This window comes from Pseudonaja textilis, chromosome 2, assembly GCF_049901715.1.
Source record: "Pseudonaja textilis isolate UNSWEBS1 chromosome 2, rPseTex1.2, whole genome shotgun sequence".
Taxonomy (NCBI): domain Eukaryota; kingdom Metazoa; phylum Chordata; class Lepidosauria; order Squamata; family Elapidae; genus Pseudonaja; species Pseudonaja textilis.
Window position 1 is genome coordinate 206406795 of NC_141991.1, and position 13419 is coordinate 206420213.

The following is a 13419-nucleotide window of genomic DNA, read 5'->3' on the forward strand; positions in this document are numbered from 1 at the left end:
TACAACTCTCGCTTCTTCAGTGGGATCTGTGAATCCAGGAGTACCCCCAAGTTGTACATTACTTTTGACTAGGAGAGCATATTTTCAGATCCAAAGATGGTGCTGCCCCAGAATAATATGATCCACAAATGCTTATCTTGAATGATTTAAGCCTTCCCCTCTAGACATAGGGCCAGCACTTCTATTGCATCATCTCTTTTTTACAATAGCCAAGATATATAATCTGTCATTTGAGCCCATGCTGATGAATGATATTTTCCAGTCATTTTATGCCGATGTTAAAGAGAAGTGGGAATAGATAGCCCTGGAACTCAATATAGTTCTCTTTGGAAGATATCACATCCCCAACCACTACCAATTGGAATCAATTCCCATGAAAGAGAAAAACCACCAAAGAATGGGACTTTTAAGTCCGTCCAGTCTCTCAGAGCTGTTCCATAAATGATGGTAGTAAAAGTCACTGAGGTCAGGATGGTCTTATGGGTTGTATTTTCTCTCAGTTCAGGTATTTCCAAATGTTACCCACAATATAATGAGTTCAGACTGCTGCATCCCACTTCTTCTAAGGTCCTATGACGTTACAATCCCATCACTTTTTCTACCACGTTCTCACAAAAAAGATAGTTAGAAATTGGTCTAAAGTTGTCCCACTTGTGATAACTTCTTGAACAGAAGAAATACCACCGCTTCTTCCAGGAAACATTTCCTTGCTAAAACAATAAGGGGAAGATTTCCTATTTTAAATCTTTAAAAATCTATTTTATATCCTATTTTATGTCAACATTTTTTTAATTCCAAGTTTTAAATGATAAGAAATATGGAAAAAGTGGATTTAAATCTACAAGAAGCCCCACTGTTTCAGAATATTATCCCCAGATTTAAATCAATGAATATATTTCTTCAAAACACATTTAGACATTTCAAAAGACATTTGCTATATGAGAATCCCAAAGTTCTTACTGTGGCTCATATAAGGCATCCATCTTAGATAAAAGAAAGAAGCACAACAAAGGCCTTTACTGTTTTTCACTCATGCCCCATCACAACTTGATTTTTCCAGGAAAAAGACTAAGCAGCTGTGGTTAGGAGTTGAACCTCTAGACACAGATTCAAGACTCTCAAAAGATAATCCCATATGCTGTCACTGCACCCATTAAAAAAGCCTATTTTAGAAAACATTTCTGGGACCATCATCTAATTTATGCTGAGGACCTTCCAGCTAGAATTATTTCTTCGATACAAACAGATACAGAAAAGTCCACCCATCTAGTGGTTATTAAGAGCTTTATCCTACTGAAACAGGCTTTCATGGGTCCAAAGATAAAACAGAAGAAAAATTAATGGTATGAAGAGAGGAAAAGATCCCTAAACTTTTGCCATACCAGAGAATAGTAATACGAGGCAATTATTATTATAAAGAGAAAGAAAATAAAGCCGAGTGCCCAACATTGATCTCATTTTCTGATCAATTCAATCTCAAATTTGTTCTCAAATATATTTGAAAAGCAAGGCCCTTTCACTGACCTCTCCTTGCTTCAATTCCTTATCTCTTAATCATTAAAAATCTCCTTTCTCCCAGCTATTTTTTCACATTCTTATTTCTGGGGTGACTATTAACTCACTTCACAATTCTGCCACTTTCCTTAGCCATCTAGTCCCTAGGCTCTCAGTCTTTAGCTTTTGTTATTTCTTGAATTATTCACCCAGGTCTTTCTAAATTGCCCATGTCATTCTTTCTTTTCCTAGGGCCAACCCAAATAAGATTTTTTTTCTCTTACTCTTTTACTCTCTGCAGCAATGATGGAATATTGTAGACAGTCTATTCCTATCAGCTTCATCCTCTCATAAAACAGATTCACTGACATCCCAACAGTTAATTCAATTGGTAACAAAAGTTTTGCTTCATTCACTAAAGTCCTTGAGGTACAACAGGTTGATTTAATGACTGTTCAAAGTTACAACAAACCCTTCAAAAGCAACATACAGCCCTGTTTCAAAGTTATGAATTCTGCAGAACTTACCTAGTCATTTGCCCTTAATGATTGACTGCAGAGACACTGCAGCGAACTCACCTATTTATTTCTGCTTTGTCTTACTGAATCAAGTCATCATGGGTCCAAAGGTACTGTACTTCAGAGGGATAAAGGGGGACAACCTGTTTTCTCTCTCCCTCTTGAGATATATAAGATTTCAAAACACAGAGGTATGTCGGAGAGGTGGGGAAGGGTGCTTTGCCCAGAGAAAGCTCGGATTTCAAAATGCAGAAGGCTGCTTTGCTAGTGAATTAAACATTTCTTTGCAAAACACAGGACTTACCCCGATTATGCTGCTCAGCTGCTTCATTGCTATGTTGCACCAATGGCTGGATTGAAAAAGATGATGCTTACAGAATTCTCCCATGTGGCCCAGCAAAGAGGCCTGATCCCCTTCCTTTCCCCATTCCTGAGCTCTGCCGATTTTCACAAGGTACCAGTAAGTGGATGATTGTGAAGTGCAGAGGAGGAGGCCCAAGTGTCTGTGGAGTGACAAGTGAAGCATGGGGTATATCAGGGGGTGTAGAGAGGTCTTGGGAGGCCCAAAGCATGCATCTGCATTAGGCTCTCCAGGATCAGCCCTGAGGTATCCATGCACACTTAACAACCCATGCATTGGTTTAACAAATGCACTGAGAGAGCAGGGATGGGGGTGCCATTAATGGAGACAGTAATGGACAAGCACCATTACTGCTGCAACTCATGGATTACCTGTATGCAGCCTTCATTTTTTTAAAAAGAAAGAAAAGCTAATGTAAGCAATAAATCAAGCACACTGCACTTATTTAGTATAAATGTGCTGTATTTAGCTTCAGTGCTGGTGCTGTATTAAATCATATTCCCATTTACATACAACATTTCCATCATTATAATGCAAGACAAATATCTGAAACTATAAGTATACTTAGGGCACAACATAACTGAATACACTGTAGTCATAATTAAAGTGGATTTATTGACACCAATTAAACATAAGTGAAAAGTTACTAAATAAAACCACATTAATTGCCATGTGAAATATACCTAAGTCTGAATCTAATCCACTATTTAAAATAAAATATTAAAGACTGCTAGGAAAATTGATACATCATTGATAGAAATTACATCTGAAATAGAAACTTTCATTCATATTTATACAGTATACCACATGTGCATAAGATAGACAATGCTGCTCTTAAAGCTGCTTGCTTAAAAAGGTAGGTAATCCTCTTTTTTAAAAGTTTCTAGTTGCATTGGACCAAACATGACTCCACTGTTTTCATTGCAAAAGGGAAAGGACAATGGATAGCAATTATCTAGATGAACACCATTCTGAGTACAAAATATATTCTTACCCTTAGCTTAGAGCTGTGCCTCTAGATAATTAAGAATGTGTTGTTATTATTTATAGGTAGAAGCTCTTTTTTAATTAGACATTTAAAAATATAAAATGCCATATTATATCATAGCCTATTTAGTCTATCTTCCTGTTATCAACCAGATGTCTCCTGGAAATCTACAATTAGAACATGAATTAAAGAGGATCTCACATATATGTTTTCCAGCTACTAGTACTGGGAGATATTATGCTACATTATTGAAAGGAATATACAGAATTGTACATTCTACATTTTGTATTAATGCTTTCATCAAACCATCCACCTGCGATCTCTTTTCTGGTCAATCACCATCACAACTATAAATACGATATTAGGATTTCATTTTGTTTTAATAATGTACTATTTTTTATTTTAAAAATGAATTTGCTTTATTAATTCTTAATTCCTACTTTAGAGAGATTTATAACTCTGTTTTCCTTCATTGTTGTAGTCACCCTACTAATCCTCTGTTGTCATTAACAACCATCATAACTCCTTACTTCAGACCATTCAATACTCAAGTCACACCAATAACAATTTAGTTCCTTAGGGGAATACTATATTTAACCTACTTACTCTAAGAAGATTCCTATATTCCTATTCTTCATTTCTGTTCTTTTACCAGTTACAGATTTCTAACTTTGATCCCATGACTACTAAGTTTGTTCAGAAATATATAGTGAGAATCAATCCTTTGGAAAGCTATGTAAGCAATGTTCTATAGAGTTACTTCTTCCATAAGTTGTTGATATTTTCCAAAGATTTTGACAGAAAGGATTTACCTTTGTTTACTTTCAGCAAAAGTAACCCTTCTATATGGTTGTAACTTTCTATCAGCTTTACTAAACAGCTATTGAATTAACCAACCTATATTCCTTCTTTGGAGCAGCTACTGTATATTCCCGCTTATAGAGTGAATAGCAATAACACTTAGATTTATATACTTCATAGCACTCTCTAAATGGTTTACAGAATCAGCATATTGCCCCCAACATCTTCAACTACAGGTAGTCCTTGACTTATGACCAGAATTGAGTCCAAAATTTATGTTGCTAAGAGAGAAATGAGAAATTTGTTAAGTGAGTTTTGCCTCATTTTATGACTTGTCTTGCTACATTTGTTAAGTGAATCACTGCAGTTAAATTAGTAACCCGATTGTTAAGTAAATTTGGTTTCCCCAATTCTCCAAATTGACTTTGCTTGTCAAGAGATCTCAAAAGGGGATCACATGACCCAAGGACACTGCAACTGTCATAAATATGAGTCAGTTGGTCATGCATCAGAAGGTAAATCATGTGACCATGGGTCATAAGTCATAAGTCTGAAACATCATCATAAGTCACTTTTTTCAATGGCATTGAAACTTGAAACAGCCACTAAGTGAACTGTTATAAGTCGAGGACTACCTGTATACTTTTGTACTTAAAAGACACAAGACCAATATATTTTTAGAAATTGGTTTCATTAGTTTAAAACCCAATTTTAGAGGCATGATATAAAGGCATATTATATATTAAAAGTTATTGAACTAAGGCAGGGGTATCAAACTCCCATTGTCATGGCAATGTCACATGATGTATTGCAACTTTTTTCCTCCTTCACTAAACCGGGCATGGGCGTGGCCAGCATGTTATGCATCCGGCCTGCGGGCCATGAGTTTGACAGCCCTGAACTAAGCAGTTTGTCTCTGATGACTGGATTCAAATATACTATTTGCATGACTGGGTTTCTCAAAAGAACAATGAAATATACATGAAACATACCATATGAATACAGAAGTTAATATTAAGTCTACATTTTTTCACTTTTTGCTTAGCATTCAATAAGCTTTGCAACATAGGTTATTGAACAAATTAGGCATTCTGCAATTTCAAAGAATCTTGTGTGTCTAAGACAAGGCAGAATTTGTATGATAATGGCAATTTACTGCAATAATCATTACATGATTAGATACAGATATTGCTTTAGATGTATAATATTATAATTTCAAGCTTTATATTTCCCTGATACATTTTTATACTATAGTTTCCTTTCTATTAAAACCGTCATAGTTAGAGGCAGTTTCTGGCAGCAAGCACTAACAGCAATATTTATTGCAACTGGATTTAGTGAAGCAGCCAATAATAATAGATCCAAGTCATAGTAAATGCCATGTGACTTCTACTTACCGAAATCCTGCTTAGTTTCTAGAAAGAAGCCCTTGGAAACCATAAAACACATTAGTGTGATAGGTTGGTTGCCAGATCCTAAAATGTATATACACTCTGGCAGAATTAGTGGTTAAATTTAAACACTAAAAGATAACATTATTATACAAATTGCTTACATGAAGATAACTAACAACCACATATATTTAAAATGTGCATTGAGATTTCTCAGTTAGGATAACAAACATTTTGCCAAGAAGAAATATCTAACAGGGTGAAGGAAGGGTTACCATATAAAAGTTATTCCTGCACTATTCAAAGTTCTTCAAATTAAAAACTGTGTTTAACATCTCTTAGAGACAAGATCTCTTAAAAATCAGAAAACAAAGGAAATGACTTGTATAATGTAATGAATAAAGAATATGAACAAGCTTGCATTCAATATGCAGCGCAAAACCCAAACATTTATCTACCAGTTTCGCTAGCAAAACAAAACAAAATAATCAATTAAAACTAAACATCTGAAAGAAATGCAGAAGCTCTGAGAAGGACAGATAAGTTGCATTATTTGAACTGTAGTGTTTGCTACTACAGAACATCTCCACTGTAATTCTCTCTGCAAATTAAACTAAAGGAGTTGACATTTGCTTGGCTAAAGGTTATATTATATTGGTTCCCAAGACATCTAAGGCCAGCAGATATATAACATGTATTCTGTGATTTACAATTCAGATTTTCCAGCAATTTCATTTTCAAAGTATGAAATGATATTTATACATTTCCAACTGCCACTCCCCGTATATTTACAGCAAGCAAATCTCTATATGTTTAGTTATTAAAAATCCTTCCTTGATGCTATATGTTATCCATCTGCTTACCTGAGCAATATCGATAGTATTTAATTCAAAGAGCTAAGTGTGACTTAATTCCTAAGGCAAATTATAGATCTTTCCTAATGAAGCCTTAAGTTAGGTCTGCAACTGATTCTAATTCCCTCTTGTCATTTAGGCCTACCCAATTCAGGTAACAATTCCAGAGTGTTAAACATTAAGAACACAATATTAAACAAGGTGAAAGGAAAGAAAGGTCTTTATTCTTTGTCATAGCATTAGTCAGATCAGTATGTATATATTTGGATGAATAAAAATCCATATGCTGATACCTTTTAATTATATCCATTTCGACTTACATATGTTTGAATATAAAAGTGTCAGATGCTACATAACTGGATCTACTACTTTTCCTATTTCTACTGCACTGAAAACTACATAATCTATCACAACCTATTAACCATCACAGCACACAAGAGGTCCAAAAGCTGGAAAAAGTCATTTAAAAATGGCTCAAGAGTGCACTGCCAAATTCTACTGGATCACATGGAACACTCTACTGCCTGAAGTTTGAAAAAATGAGGAAAGCTGGAAGACGAAATATCAATGTGTTTTGAAAGTGAGCAGTTGTGAGGACTTTGGGAATTGAGGAATTATATTCTTATTTACAAATCTTTGCAGGCAGATTGCCTTTGCTGTTTTTGACAGAAACCCAAGAAACATGCGCATATATAACATAATTTAGGTTCTTAAAAATGTTATCTGGCCCACCTAAATTCAGCATAATCCCTCAGATTTAGATCACTTGCTTTATCCTAGCTCTTCTTTGCTAAAGACCAATCTAATAAATTTGTCCGGCTCAAAGCTGCGACCTCCCCCGACCTCTTAAAATCACATCCACAACAGAAAGAAGTGAAATTAAGTAACCACCCACAGAAAAGAAGCCAAGGCATCCAGTGGCGGCATCGCCGGCTGTCAGGAAAGGAAGTGTCTCCGTAGCCAGCGAATTGCAGTGACTAAACCTAACACCCAAGTTACCGGGTAGGGAAGGCGAAAAAGAGAGAGAGAGAAATGCCCACACATGGCTTTACGTGAAGAGATGGAGAACAGCAACTTTGGCTGCTGCAACTGACGAGTGGGTAGCTATGGGGAAAGCATCCAGTGCTCCCCCGACCCGCCAGTCTCAAGCCCCCCTCCCGAACTCGGAGGAGGTACTCCTTTCTCTGTTCTTAGTCATCCCCCAAGAAAGCCAAAAGACTGCGCCGCCGCGCCTCGAGCCCATCTTCTCCAGAGCCTCGGAACCAAGAGCCAGTTTGAGAGGAAGCCAAACGAGCACCCTAACCTTGCCAGCCCGCGAAAAGCCAAAGCCAAAGGCAGGGGCGAGGCGGGCTTGTCCACCCCAGTTCCCAAAGAGGGAGACACTAGTTGATTTCTGGCCGCCAGGCAAGCCTCGAAAGTGTAACAAGTCTGGCGCAGTCCGGTCCACTCCTGCCGCCGCCGCCGCTGCTTCGGCCACAGTTCCCCAGGAGTTGGGGCAGTCCGGGCTGAGGGAAGCGGGGCAGGAGGACCGGGCTTACCCTGGGCGATCCAGACCAGGGGGTGGCTTGCCTTCTTTTCCTAGCCACGCCACCCAGCTGGCGCTTCTCTCACCTCCTTCAGCTCCTTGGCCACGTCCTTCAGGTCCCCCAGGACTAATTCCAAATCGTCCACGATTATCTTGATCTGTTCCTTCACCTTGGCTTTGGAAGCTGGCGGCACCCCTTCGGCTGGAGAGGACACGGACGAGGAGGTGGCGGAGGAAGAGGATGTGGTCCCCTTCGACTTGGCTGACATTCTTTGGGGGGAGCGCCGGGAGGGGCGGGGGAAGGACGGCAGGCAAGTCAGGAGAGCAGACTTGCCACGAGCGATGGATGACACTGTCGGTCCCCGTCCCTCTTTCGAGCTCCGGAGCTGCTGCAGCCGCTGCCTCTGCTCGGCTTGCACATCTTGGGCTCCGGTCCCCGGGGCGTTGCGCTCCCGGCGGGCGCCGGCACTGCCATCAACTGCACTGAGCGAAGGCGCCCCGGTTGCAGGCAGGCGAGCAGACGGGCGGGCGTTGCGCCTGCGCTGGTCTCCCTTCCCCCCCGCCCCCCCAGCCCCTCACACAGACACACAGGGCGCTCCGCTCGCCCAGGGCTCCGTGTAGAGGCGGGCGGGCGGGCGAGCGCCGGCGGCCCGCGCGGCTATCCTCAAAGCCCCTGTCACATGGCGCGCTAAAACTCACAATTCGCTCCAATCCTTCGGACCGGGTGAAGGAGACTAAGGAGAGGGAGGAGAGTCGCTTTTTGCAAACTTTATCCCCGCCCTGGACCTTAAAAAAAGAAAAGAAAAAACCGCTAGAAACGCCCCTCCCCCGGGATGGTTTGGCCCAGACTCTGGAAAGGCGTCAGGAAAACGTTTATTTTCTCTAGTGACTGCGGCGGGAAAGAGGTGTAAGTGCGTAAGAGCCGAAGGAGGCGGAGAAAGAAGGTGGGGATAATTTTTCCACAAGGCTCGCTTTTTTCTCCCCCACCCCACCCCATCCCCCATCCCCCTCCCCGGAATGATTCTCGGTTTGCTAGGCAGGGCGCAGTTTCCAATTCCATCCAGAAAGGGCGTTTGGATACTACGGCGGGAGACACTTCGGGGCACCCCTTGCGACGCGTCGGTTCCGTTTATTAGGGGTGGGGGAAGCTCCCGAGTCAATCAAGAAGCAAAATTGGCGATGAGATTGTTGGCTTTGATTGTTCGGAATAAATGGGCTTGTTTAACCCACATCGCTACCTTTTTTTCTGTTTCGGTTTTTTTTTTTTTAAAGAACCGTTCTCTGAAAGGGGCGGCGGATGGCGGTGTGCTCCGGGCGCGTGCCACGCTGTGCCTTTTTGGCGAGGGAAAGAAATGCGCCTAACTTCTCGAGTGAGACCTTTATGACGGTGCTTGATTTCTTCTGAGCAGAGGAGGAGTGTGTTAATACTAAATTATGACATAACAGCTACTAGGAGTCAATTACCTTTATTTCAGCGAGAGGGGGAGAGAGGGAAGGAATCCCCTTAGAATATAACATTGTGAAATGACTTTGTAGGAACGGACCGTAATAAATAAGAAAGACAAAGTGGGCAGGCTAGCAGCCGTTCAGTGGGTTTAGTATTTCATAACACAGTGTATAAAAAACATTTGTATGGAAGTCCTGATCCAATAAAGCAGTTGAAAAGGGCTCAAATGGAACTATAGTCTCATTAGGAAACCAACTGGGTTCTGGATTGTTAGTAGAAAACCAGAACAAAACTTATATAATATAACGATTATACATAAAAGTGTTGATTAAAAACTATGTTAAGTTATTAAAAGAAATTAAACTACTGCAGATAAGTGTAAGTTGTCACTAGGATGCCTTTAAGACAAACACGTGAAGTGGTTATAGAATCTTACAAAAGCAAAACAGAAATATATTAGAGACTAATTGCAACAAGTGGCCCAAACAAAAAAGAAAAAAAAAGTACCTTACTTAAGAACTGAGCCACAAAAACTGAAGAATTCAGAGTTGCAAAACTGTATTGACAAAAGATAACTCTGCCTCTTTTTTTCAGCACTCTAACAAATAGGCAAGGAAGGACAATTGCCTTATTTATTATGCAGATTCAATTTGTGACTATCTTATAATTTATTTTCTCATATTGTCTCGAACAGGATATATGTGATTTACTCAGGAGATTTATTGTAAGTGCTTTTCATCTTTACCTAAGTTTCTAGTAAACCCACTATTTTCTAGTAAAAAATTCTATGTGGTTGACTAATCCAAAACAATATACAATGATTTCTGAGAGATGAAAAACATTAAACTATTAGTGCTCAAATCAAGATTTTGTTGTTCTGGTTGTTTTATAATAATCCACTTAGATAGATTGTGGAGACCAGCCTTACAATGATCAGTAGTAGTATGCATACTTCCATTATTCTGCTTAAAATTAAAAAATGGTATACTTTGGTTCTTAATTCATCATAGTTTCTGTATGTTTCCTATTTTCAAGTTATTTCATGTATTTGCACTCATCAATAATGTCATTTCTTTAAATATCTTTACACTCTTTCTGCTTTGCTTTCACATTCTAAAATTAGTCAATGTGTTGTTTTTAACTCAAGGCAATCTGTTAGATATCTTTAAGCACAGAAGGTACAGGAAAAACCACGTAATCATATCCATCTATAGTTACATTTACAAGTTAATCTCACAAAGACATTCACAATTTCTTTGACATATTTAGGTATTACATAATTTAAAAAATGTCCCAGAACTCAAATCAGCAATTAAAAAAAATAATTTATAACAGTTGAGCATATATTACATAAAATATATGAAATGAATAAGGAAAAAACATAATAAAGAACCAGATGAAGTAAAGATTGCTGCATGTTCAGATCAATTTAAAAAGGCTGAGCTTGATATTAATGCCACCACAAATTCTAGAGATCCTTTAGAACAGGGGTCACCAACCTTTTGGACCTCAGGGACCACCAAACTCATACTTTTAAATCCCAAGGCCCAGTAATATGACTTTAAAAAAAAAGATAATATATTTAATATAAAATTTTTATTTTTTATATTAAACATAAACATAAATGGGAATTCTGGGGCAGAGCAAAGGGAAAGGAAGGACTTCTCTCATCCTTTGGGTTTGGGGGGATCCAAAGTCCTGGTGTTTTGTCTTTGTTAAGAGTAATGTATAACTAGTATTTTTTTTTCCCTATACTTTACACTTATGAAAGTTTGTCAGCAAGCATGAAATACCCATTTCCACTCCATTTTCATTCCAGTCATTACAGGACAAACATTTGAATGCACAGTACTATGTCCTGAGATAGGTCACTCTGTAGTAGTCAAGCCATGCAAACCCCCCCCCCTCATGAATTTAATTCCCCAGCAACGATGGATCACTCCCTCCTCTTTCTCTCTCTCTCTGTCTTGCTTCCACCCCCACCCACCTTGTGGCTGGAAAGACACAGAGACATGCAAATTCCCCCCCCCCCCATGAATTTCCCAGCAGCGTTGGATCGCTCACACACACATACACACACACACACACACACACACACACACACACACACACACACTCAAACACATCTCTCATACACCCCACCTCCTCCAAGGCAGCCCCATTCCTAGCCTGGTTTGAGTTCCATTCTCAGGCTGCACACAAGGAAAGCAGCAGAAGCCTTTCTTTTTCTCCCCCAAACTCCGCCAGAAATGAGTCTTTGCTGGTGCAGCCTCTTGGAGCAGGATGCCTTGCAGGGTCCCAAAGACTCATTTCTGGAAGAGTTTGGGGGATAGAAAGAAAGACTTTTGCTGCTTTCCTTGCATGCAGCCAAAAGCAGAAGACGAAAGAAGCAGAAAGAAGCAACCCAGTGGCCAGGCAAGTTCCCCCTTCCTCCCTTTCCCCCCTCCCCTCACTACCTCCTGTTCCTAATGCAAGTGATGCAAGCCTTGTGTTCCCGGGCCATGTGGGCAGCACAGCCTTGTGTTCCCCCACAGCCTGGAATAATTGCTTTGGGGAGGTGCTTTGGGGTGGCATTCCTAGCCTGCTTTGAGCTCTGTTCTTAGAGGGAGGGGGGAGGGAGATCGATCTAACCTGAGGGCTGGTGATTTTCTTTCTCTCTCTCCCTCTCACACACACCCCACCCCCTCCAAGGCAGCCCCATTCCTACCCTGCTTTGAGTTCCGTTCTCAGGCTGTATGCAAGGAAAGCAGCAAAAGTCTTTCTTTCTATTCCCCAAACTCTGCCAGAAATGAGTCTTTGGGACCCTGCAAGGCATCCTGCTCCAAGAGGCTGCAAAGACTCATTTCTGGCAGAGTTTGGGGGATAGAAAGAAAGACTTTTGCTGCTTTTCTTGTGTGCAGCCAAAAGCAGAAGACTAAAGAAGCGGAAAAAAGCAACCCAGTGGCCAGACAAATTTCCCCCCCCCTTTCCCCCCTCCCCCCCACTACCTTGTGTTGTTTCTAATGCAAACCTTGTGTTCCCGGGCCATGTGGGCGGCACAGCCTTGTGTTCCCCTGCAGCCTGGATTGATTGCTTTGGGAGTGTGGTGCTTTAGGGTGGCATTTCTCTGCGGACCACCAAAATTTTCTCATGGACCACCAGTGGGCCGCGGCCCACTGGTTGGCGACCGCTGCTTTAGAAGGCATAGAAGTGAGCATGCTGAGCAAAGACTGATGAGTAACTTAAAAGGGGAAAGGGTAAAAAAAAATATATACAATCAACAAAAAATCTTAGATGAGCAAGTATAGCAGCAACAGGGATTTCAGTCATCTGTTCAGTCACCTGAATTAGGAAGAGAGAACTTTATCTTTTTCTCCCATGGCTCAACATCATATTTTCAAGCATCTTCTAAATACACCCACCACTCTAGGCAATCTTCATATACAAGTAATACTTTTTTCTGCTGCTGTCCAAGCAAAAGCTGAGACAGCAGACACTTAAAAATACTTTGCGTCTGCAAAAAAAGTAGTGGCCCTTGAGTTGCAAGCTCTGCATCTAGATTTTGTTTCACTCAGTTAATGAAAGGACAAGCAGACACATTGAAAGAAGAGAAGCAGGCTGCCCAAACTAGCAAGACCTAGTGCATTCAAGAGCACAAGACCAGGATGCTGTATGACGTTCTTGAGTTGCTAGGTAAAGTGGAAGTAGCAGAGTTATCTCTTGTTCTGTGATTCTGTATCCATGAATCACATTGATGGCCATGAGCTTGTTTCAGGGGGTGAGGGTGGAAATTTGCAGTACTTCCCAAGTCTAATAACTGCTACCAAAGATCCTGGCCCACACCAGTAGATTTGTCAAATTAGTTTGGCAATAACATCCTTTGAGAAACAACTCTCCTAACACTTCTTGAGCCACATGCAGCTCTTCATGGCTCTCAGCATGTGCATGCCGGATCTTTTCATGCAGCTAACAATGGGAGAGCTTGTGATTTTGCAAATTGTGAAGTTCAAAATTTTCCTCAAGAGTACACAACTTGATGGAAAAGCTGATAAGCTCCATGA

At 40.5% G+C, this 13419-nt stretch overlaps 1 protein-coding gene across 1 annotated transcript in view; it reads right to left on the reverse strand.

Annotated features, from left to right (window-relative positions):
• The window catches only part of PRR16 (proline rich 16), a 121860-nt gene extending 112871 nt beyond the window's left edge, over nt 1-8989 (reverse strand). Inside the window, exon 1 of the mRNA XM_026720383.2 lies at nt 8019-8989. Within this exon, the coding sequence (XP_026576168.1) occupies nt 8019-8201 (183 nt within the window). The 5' untranslated portion in view covers nt 8202-8989. The remainder of the gene's footprint in view (nt 1-8018) is intronic.
• Between the last annotated feature and the right edge of the window lie 4430 nt (nt 8990-13419).